We start from the raw sequence: 10008 nt of genomic DNA, 5'->3' as shown, positions 1-10008 counted from the left end.
CAGCTTCAGCATGTTCCAGCAAAATCCGCTGGCGGACCGATCGCACGGACGGGATCAGTATGATAGCTGACAACATGGATCTGCTGTGGAGGATCTTCTCGGCTCTGAGCTTTGACTGCTTCAGACGTGAGTCGTGTACCGGGCAGAGGTGCGTTTACCTGGCATCGTCAGTACCGCAGTCTCTAAATGCAATGTTAGTATTATACGAAGGATTGTTTCAAAGCATTTTGCATCCCTCCTTAATAATCGTTCTTTAATTTTCGCGTTGGCTCGGTATCTCTTTAGCCACACCGCGCACAAAACAGCATTAATTTGATTTATTACGCGTTGGTATGTTATGCAATAACAATTGCGTAGCTAGTAAATTTTTCTATGCAAATCATAGTTGCATCCCAGTAGTATATATCTGGGTTGTCTGTCTTCAACAGGGGGAACTGAAGTATATCCGTTTCGTAAGGGTAAGGAATAAAGACGCTAATTTGGGGATTGATTGGGATTAAACGTGTTTGTCGTACGAAATAACAAGAGCGAAAAAAGAGTTTTAAAAAAATATTTCTTACTTGTAACATTTTTGTAATGAGGTCACCACAGGCACTGTGTCGTAGTTTCTTGTGATACGCATTATGCTATGGAGAAGTGATACATATCGTAGCTGATGTATTTTTGTAAATTTTGTTCACTTAATTGGCATCCAAAACCGTTTTTTGCCGTGTTTGGTATAATGCCCATTGGTACCAGAGTGGAAATAACTGATCCGAGATTCCTTTATAAATGATATTGAGGCCATTCGCCATGGAAGATTTGATTTCCACTACATAGTCTTTAATGACCAGTTTTCTAACCATTAGTTAATGTCATTTATCCAGGTCTCCCACAAAGTCAAGTCAGGCTGGCAGTGTAGAGAGCAGCTCCCTGAGTGGAAGCCTGTCTTTGGGCCCCGATTTACTCCACTGCCAGTGTTGCATCACCTATGATGCCCGACTGAGGCGCCTCTCCTGTGGTCATCTCTATTGCGACGCCTGCATTGACCGCATCGTCAACCTGGCCTTCGAGGACATCGAGGGTCTCTCCGACTACCCTTGTCCCATGTGCAAGTCCATCCGCCAGCTCGGTGACCTGCTGCACGTCCCAGACGCCCTCAGCACCCCAGTCTGCGTCCCGTTTTGGAATCTGCAGCGACAGGTCGTCAAGGGGGAGGAATGGAGGGGAAACTGAGGATGGTTGATGTTTCTGTGGGTCATCCTAACATTTACAAGGCTAGTCCATCAACTGTTTAAACTGAGGTTTGGACTTCTCGGTAATAAGTGAAAGACTGATTTGGTATAACGACCCAAAATCAGGACGTCAAGTATTTTCTGAAGCAAAAAACCATTATGGCAGTGTATGTTTCACTATATAAATAAACTGAATTTGTGAACAGGTAACAGGTAATGTGATGTGTGTATATATAGTGGACCACTGACTCCAGTCAAACTTAATTAAGATAGTATGCGTCTACCAGTGTTTGGGTTTTTTTTATTTTTATTTTAAGATAAACACTTCATAATGAGAATTTCAAAAGAGGATATCTGGGTGACCATGACTGGAAATTCAACAGAATGCTAATCTTGTTTGGATCTTCACCTGTGAGAGATAAATATACATTTACTAAGCTTATTGTACAGTGATTTGGTATTCTAGTATGTTCTCTTCAGTGTGTGTGTGTGTGTGTGTGTGTGTGTGTGTGTGTGTGTCAATTCAAACTGATCAGATTTCCTGTTGGGCAGGAGCTATTTCAGAAGTGTAAATCATAAAGGTTCAAGCTATCGCAATGGCAATGAATGTTTGAGCTGTTTCCATAGTAACTTTTATAAGGTGTAATATGTGACAAGTTTTAAAATTGTTCATTTTAACTGCTCACTTCAGTGTTCAGTAGTGCTAATATCAAGCTATTTCAAATGACAGACAATGCTGTAAATATATTTATTTTCAATAAAAAATAAAACACATTCTGTATACTGTATGAGTCTTTTTTTTCTCCAATCAAATTGCTTTACAATACAATTTCTGGGAAAAAATAGGCAGACAAGATTTTTCCAAAACAAAAGTTTATTCCTTTTGTTCATTAAATAAAATGCAAAAACACAAAATATATACATATTAAAAAGTTTCATTTGTACCAAAACAGGAAATATTCATACATTTGATGCAGGAGGATTTCTGTTTGGAAGAATATGCTTAAAATAGCCACCATTTCACTGAATTGCGATGATTTTATATTGTTTGACAATTGTTTTCTCCATGAACCAGTTGGGACAAAAGCACTACAATGATAGACTAAAATAGAATAAATATTTTGTTTGATATTTACCACTTTTGATATAAAGTAATATTGGCTGCATAATGTTGTCCATTTCCTATAGCTATGCCAAGAATTATATATTAGATGTTGAGATCAGAAAAGCTGAACTAAATTTCTTACTCTACGTACGTGGTAATGTAGGGCGGAATTCAAAGCACTGTTCCAGAACTTTTATTTTTTACTCCAGAATTTCTGAAACGCATGAAGTAAACGTGGCCTAGTAGCTACAGCAATGGTTCTCAGGTGTTTTAGCCCCAGGACCTACATTATTCCTTGGTCAGTAAGTCACGACAGTTCTGTTGTCGACCATGGTGGGGAGTTGTCCTTGTTAAATGATGTCGGGAGATGCGCCAATCGTATTACTTTTTTTAACACCGCACCCTCCATGACGGTCGACTCGCAACTCACTTCTGGGTCACAACCAACCAGTTGAGAAACCCTGACCTACAAGATTAGTAATACGGGGTCTCATTAGAGGAGATAAAAAGCCAAAATTATCCCAGTGCTTTGTCACCTGGAGATTCACTTCATATAAACAGGCGTCACTGACCACTTCACCGTCCTTTTACGTCATCGCTTTACGTCATTGCTTTACGTCGTCGCTTTACGTCGGCTCTCCTGCATGTTCCCAGAGCCACGCTGCACTTAAAAGTTTCTTTGGGGAGAAATCCTAGAACTATTCATTTAATGCAGGCTATATGTACAGATTATAAATATACATAACAAAAATAGATGCTGGCAGTTGCTCTCGATGATTACTCAGTTATATTTAGCATGTTAATATCATTCACCCGTCATTTAACCGCTTGTCCTGGTCAGGGTTGCAGGGAATGTTAATGCCGGCAGCAACTAATACTACAATTTCTTTGTAATACTCATAATACTGAAAAAAGGTTGTTTTTTTTCTTTAATCTTATTGTCACTGTTGTACCATCTGGTTGGGCGAGCTGTAGCCAATCAGGAATGAGAATACATACACACGTTGGGCACTTCTTTTCACAGCTGCATTGTCTCCTTCATGCACAATACGTACAATAGCTATAATAAACATTTGGCACTAAATGACTCCATTCCCATCATTTATAGTGCTATCAGTTTCAATCATAACCCTCCCACCCACTGTTGGGAAGGTACTATTCAAAAATTAAATTTCGTTTGAGAAACAGTAACATACAACCATTTTTCCCCTCTGTACCAAGTATGTGAAATGTTTCCTGCTGGTATAATACTGTATGCTGCACTCATATATAGACTACAGTTAATGCATAGTATGTTTACAGGATTTTAACACCATATAAAACATCTGTATCAAAATTGTTTAACCAGCAGAATCCAGTTAAATGCAAAGAGCCCCTGAAAGGTAGGTTATTTTAGCACTTTTACGGTTTTCTGTTAAGCTTTCTCCCTTCTGTAGAGATTTTCAGAATTGCTCACAACCCACGGACCAATACTGATATTAGTCATAACCAGCTGTTGTCAGGCAGACCCATTTTGTTTTGTAATGACTCTGTGCACAAAAAAGAGTCATTAACAAATGACAGAGGAAGCTGGTAATGAAAAATATACCCAGTATTTTTCAACCTTGAGCTTTCATTTGGATGGTTAGTTCAACGTTAAACGTGATATAGCTTGTAGACTGAACAATCTAACAATTCAGATTTGGGAAAGAAGATACAACTAACTAGAGTGAACATTAAACTGTGAAAATGAACATATAAACATGTTGCAAAAAGTAAATGGCATTTGTATATAACAAAAAAGGTAAATACTTTACAATAATAAATGTCTGAAATCCAGAAAACATACTGAAGATCAGTCACTAAAGAAAACTTCTGCAAAAATAATGTTTAATCTAAGGCATTCTTAAGAATAAGCTCTGAAATTTATTCTTAAAAAAAGAAAGTTTGGGAAAGCCATTAGTATTTTAATGTGACATGATTTTAATAAATAAAATGCTCATCATTGTGTTGTTTGGTGATGTCACACTATCCTGTTGCATCATGGGAAGTTAATTTCGCTGTTCAGCTCGGTCCACAACAGGAGTGAGGGGAGTCTGGTCATTAATGCTGCTCTCAGTTCCGTACCTTCGCAGTTTACTGTGCAGGTCTACTGGGGTAATGCACTTAGGATGCCAGCGATGACCCTTTCTTCTTGCTCAGCCTGGTGCTGGGCATGGGGGCATAGCGCAGGTCCGGTCGGCCGTCCGGCGACTGGCCAAAGAGGAATGTACGCTTGCTGGCGTCCCGCGGGGCGAGGGCGGGCAGGGCGGACGTTGGGGGTGGGGCGCGGGCCACGGAGATCCGCGGGGCCGAGAAGAGGAAGGTGCCGCCGTTGGCGTTCTGGTTGAGGTTGACGTTGGCCCGGTGTGGCTCCTGCTTCTTGGCTCTGGTTCCCGCCGCCGCCGCCAGCCTGTCTCTCAGCTGCTGCACCTCCTGTGCCAGTCGGTCCAGCGGGTGGTGCGAGGACACGGGTGCAGGGTGTGAAAAGGCCTTCAACCACAAAGGACAATGTCACCGTAAGGAGTCACGTGTCAAGTCAACGGTCAATGAAGGCGACCGTGACTCAGCAAATACCTGTGCCTGCAGGGCCCCGCGGAGGTAGCATTCCCTCCATATCCCCACACAAGGACCCAGCAGCTGAGGAAGCAGCTCCTGCGGCTCAGAGCGCCCCCTGCAGGACTCCGCCAGTAAACAGGCCTTCTGCAGCCGCTCCAGCCCGGGCAAGCTCTCGGACGAAGGGGCTCGCCGGTGGCTCTTCCGGTAGGACCCCCCAGACCCCCCGCCGCTACGCCAGGGCAGAAGGTGTGAGGGGGAGGAGAAGCTGCCCCGGGACAGAAGGAAGACAGAACCCAGGGCGCCATCGTTCGGCTGAGTGGGAGAGAGGAAGACGGGGGCTGTTTGATAAAAATATCCTTGACTTGAAACACCTTTAAATCAGGCTATTAAAAACTCACATTCTAATTCACCACCCCTCAAGACCATTCCTTTTCCGGGACGAGGCGACCTATTCGTCTGTGTCGTAATTATTGCTATCATCAGAGCTCACGTTATTCGAGAGCGGCTCAGAGAAACACCGTGACTGGCCTTGTTCTGCTACGCGGATGAATGTTTAATGTTGCTGAAAGTGGGAGTGTCATTTCATCACCTTGGACTGAATGACAATATTGGTCTTGGGCGAAGTCCCAGTCTGAGAGACTGACTGCTTAGGCATGCAGCAATTAGAGCTTCATTTGGGGACGGGGGAAGGGATGAAGGATAGAAAAATTAAACGGTTTGCAGGTGGACATTCAGCAATCACCTCGTACTGTATTAATTAATTTGTGTTGAATGCTGTTTGCATCCATTTTATCTTACCCTCTGGACACTTATCCTTTGATTTGATTAAAGCATTGGGTAGGTTATTCGTCGATAAACTAAATAAAGTTTAATCACAACTGCAAGGAGTTTTGAGGAAACACAAAAGTACAAAAATAACATTTTGGGAAAAAATATATTGGTCCACTTAAAAAAAAAAACAGCTCTAAAGCAGAGGAATCACAGGGAAGCATAGTCACAGGGAAGCAGAGTCACATGGAAGCAGAGTCACATGGAGCTGGAGTCACATGACTAAGACAGCCACATTCAATTGGCTCCTGTCACGCTCTCCCTGGGATGCTAATCTGAGTGCTGTCCACCAAGCCCCCAGAATCCTTGGTGTGGACCACTGCGGGCACGCCCACGCTTTTCCAGCGCTGGGCAGAGCCGACGCGGCGCCCTAATTACACAGACGAGGGGGGAGCAGAAGGACAGATGGTGGACATTCCAGCCGTGACTGCCATGCCAAACCAGCCAGAGGCGTGGCACAGAGAGACCCAAAACCGCTCTTTAGACTGTTTTGAAGGTTTTTTTTGAGGAACAGAGAGCTTCTTTTTTACTCCCAAACAGACCATCAAGTGTTCTTTTAGCCCCTTAACTTTTACATATGGCCTCTTAAATGTGCTTTTCATCACGCCGTTGTTATTTAGCACCAAGGTTTTACGCAATCAGTCCCTTAACCAGATGACACTGAGGGTGTATATTCACATACCAGCTGGATTTTATAAACATAAACAGGCACATAAACAGCTCTCCACTATTTCGTCGTCACTTAAACCTGCATGACATTCACGTGGCTATGAAAGATTGAGCGGACAGTGCTGCTTGTTGTCGAAAACCACTTGTAGGTGCCGTCAAACTTTACCGCCAAGATTGTCTATTGCCATGTCACTCATTCAAGGACACATATGGGCACAAAAATTTGTGTAACATAACCCACATGCAAAAAAAAAGACAGAAATATTCACACTTCTGACAAACAGACATACGTCCAACAAACAACAATATAATACTTCGAATACGTATTATATTCACCTATTTGCATGCAACATATCGCAAGCCTTGCAGATTATACTGTATATACAGACACTCCTCAATTTACGATGGGGTTACGTTCTGATAGCCCATCGTAAATGGAAAATATCGTAAGTTGAATATGAATGTGATTTGATAAATAAATAAGTAGATAACTACTTTCACTAAGTGAGTACATAAATAATTACTGTAACTAATACTATGTACAATATGCTGTTAAACACGGAGATGTTTACGTTCGTGATTGCTGCAGAAACTGGAAACGTGGCTGGTGGACGCTGCCATAACCCGGCACCAGTAGAAATTATCGTACGATATATCGCTAGTCCTGGAACAGATCAAATTCAGAGTTTGATGACTATGGAATATGCATCACTATGGCACCATTATAAGACCGACCATCGTACCGTAAGGAGCATCTGTATCCACGCGTATAATCATGCATAGATGTTGCTCTGACCTTGTGGTAATGCGGGGCGGTATTTAAGTTCCCGTTCAGGACCGAGTGGACCGGGCCAGAGTTGGTCAGAGGCTGGCTGAATTGGACTCGTCTCTGGGGACTGTACTGCAAGGCCCAGTCCCAGACAGCTGGGAACAGGAGGTCCAATGGATCCTGAGTAGAATCAGGGGGCGTGGCCTCCCTCCAGCAGCCATTGACGGGGGTGTAGCTCTGGGGCAGGCGCTGGGGACACAGCATGATTGATTAATAACACTCAGATGGGTCTGAAAGACCCTGTAGCTGAAGTCCTTACTTACATTGCTTTTACGTTACTTATGTTTTTAACCATTCCATACGGGGTCAGTGACTCTAAGACAGACAGTATCTCTCATTGTGTGACCCCAACCTTTCACTTAGCATCAAGCTAATGTGGGGTTTCTCAACCACTACTCTGTACTCAATACTCCTTATTAGGTAAACACAGTTTGGTCCATAACGGTCCATCCCACAGTCGGTGAATATTATCAAGGGGTCGTATAGTGGGCTTTTTAATGATCGCCAGCTGCCACTCGTGTTTGGAAAGGTGAAGAATTTCTGTTCTAATGTAATACTCAGCCGGTCTCACTGTGGCTTCACACCTCCAGGGTTTGTAGATCGGATCCCACCCTTGCTGTTTGTGTGGACTTTTCCCGTTGCCCCAGAATTGTGTGGGCTTCCTCTGGTATTACTGGAATCCTCCCACATTCAAATAACCGGTCAGGTGAATCGGTCTCTCTAAACTGCCCAGAGCATATGTGTGCCCTGTGAAGGACAGGACTCCCACAAAGGGCTTCCTGTGAAGGACAGGACTCCCACAAAGGGCTTCCTGTGAAGGACAGGACTCCCACAAAGGGCTTCCCCTGCCTCACGTCCTCTGCTTCTTGAGTAGTATGAGAGCATGGATAATGGGGCCCAAGCAGAAGAATTTTTTAGGGGTCCGCCCATGCCTTTGTGTGGCCCTACCCATCATCCCCGTACTGAATAAGCATCAGGAAGTTGGCTGGATGAATTAGCTATCATGTAGTGTAAGTGTCTTAGTCACTAGAATTTCAGTTAGCTACAATATTTAACGTGACAATGCTACCCGGTCTGCGCTGTCGTTAACATCATCCACCCTCGTAAAATGCTGTGTTATCAACCTCTTTCATTAACTGGAATACTGTTTCTGCCCACAGGCAGATGTGCTGAGTGACCTGTAAGTGTATTGGGTTCCCTTTTTCACATAAGTGAAAAAAGAAGATGAGAGGTTGGGAAGCCATCTTGGTTCCTCTGCCAGCTCGTTGTTTGGTCGGGACCCTCGGCGGCGGCGGGCGGCTACCTGAGATGGGCGGCTCCTCTCCCTCTGGCAGTTGAACAAGAAGGTGCTGAAGAGCGGGAGGTGGGCGCTATCATGGAGAGCCAGGAGGTAGTCCCCGGTGAACTGGAAGCGCGTGGGACACTGTGCCCATAGCTGCCAGACGCAGTCCAGGAAGAGCAGGAACACGGGAGCCTGTCGAGAGAATCGGCACAGGAGACCTCAGGGTGCGAGAGGTCGGCTGCCAGTGCTGCACAGGGGTCACAGGTGCAACGTGTCACTTTTTTAGAACATGGCACCATCTCACAGCCATGAGACGAAAATCTAACGGATCGTCACAGTGACAAAATGACAACGTGTTGCAAAGTGGATGGTGGAGTGCAAACTTGTGGGATTTTCACTTACACAAAAATGTTCTGAAGGCAGAACTAAAAGTGATTGGTTCAGAGAGACAACGAATCAGATCGCAGAGAAGGTGAGTCCAAGCAACTGGAGAAGGCAGGACCATGACATCTGATTGGTTGGTCTCGCTTTCTTTAGTTTGTTTGGACTGTTATCACAAGGTCGCTGGTTCAAATCCCACGGTCAGAAGAGTGATTTCATCACTGGGTCCCTGAACAAGGCCCTTAACCCCAATAGCTCCTGGGACTGTTAATCCCTGCTTTCTTATAAAAATTGGATGCATCTGCTAAATAGTTTAAAAGTAAAAACAATAATAAAACTTCCTTCTCTTCAAAATTCACTTATTTCAGAATGTTAACTTCAATGAACAAGGCTGACACTACAAGCTAACAAGTTAACCAAGAGGGTAGAATATGAGGAAGACTTTGTTTAACACCGGGGTGTGATGGGGTCTCTGCCACGGCCTGCTGCGAGCTTCACCTCTTCCTTGTCACTGTCTCGGTGGTAGTTGGCCCTGCTGAGAAAGCGATGTCCAGCCATCACCCACTCCTTCTGGATCAGCCCCTGGAAGCCCGCCACGGTTCTGCAGTATGGGTCACTCATCACCTGGACCAGGCTGGACACCACGCAGTTCATGTCCCGGTCTTCTGGTTCTGGGGGCATGTGCACGAGTATCAGTTAGCCAAGCTCACATGTTCTCCAATACGCTGTATTTCCACCAAGGGATCTGCAGTATCAGGGGTAGGTAGAAGAATACAGCCTGGATCTGAACCCATGATCCTCCACAATGAAGGATAAAAGGTGCTAGTGAAGAACCTTATCTGATCTACAACAATAACCTGACTTACCATAGCTTGATAAACAACAACAAAAAATCTTTACATGGATCATTTCAGACAATAATCCCTCAAAAAGTATTTTGCGGTAACTGCACTTCTCAAAAAGAACAGTGGAAAGACATGAAGGTGTCTTAAGTGATCACATAGAAAATAGTGCCACCTGGTGTTTATGTGTGGATGTGCATCTTCTGACCTATTATGTGTGCTCCGTCATGGTCCAGTGTAAGTATTATTTTCCTCATAATCATAAATCATCATCGTTTTAT

At 44.1% G+C, this 10008-nt stretch overlaps 1 protein-coding gene across 1 annotated transcript in view; it reads right to left on the bottom strand.

The window, feature by feature from the left end:
• Positions 1–2070: 2070 nt before the first annotated feature.
• Positions 2071–10008, bottom strand: part of mtmr11 (myotubularin related protein 11) — a 28406-nt gene continuing 20468 nt past the window's right edge. The window contains exons 13-17 of the mRNA XM_023801422.2: positions 9384–9556; positions 8526–8696; positions 7190–7411; positions 4915–5208; positions 2071–4830 (exon numbers count right to left, since the gene is read on the bottom strand). Of these exons, the coding sequence (XP_023657190.2) occupies positions 4465–4830; positions 4915–5208; positions 7190–7411; positions 8526–8696; positions 9384–9556 (1226 nt within the window). The 3' untranslated portion in view covers positions 2071–4464. The remainder of the gene's footprint in view (positions 4831–4914; positions 5209–7189; positions 7412–8525; positions 8697–9383; positions 9557–10008) is intronic.

The sequence above is a fragment of the Paramormyrops kingsleyae genome, chromosome 9 (assembly GCF_048594095.1).
Source record: "Paramormyrops kingsleyae isolate MSU_618 chromosome 9, PKINGS_0.4, whole genome shotgun sequence".
Taxonomy (NCBI): Eukaryota; Metazoa; Chordata; class Actinopteri; order Osteoglossiformes; family Mormyridae; genus Paramormyrops; species Paramormyrops kingsleyae.
Note: the sequence above shows the minus strand (reverse complement) of the source record. Positions and strands in the feature narration are given on the sequence as shown.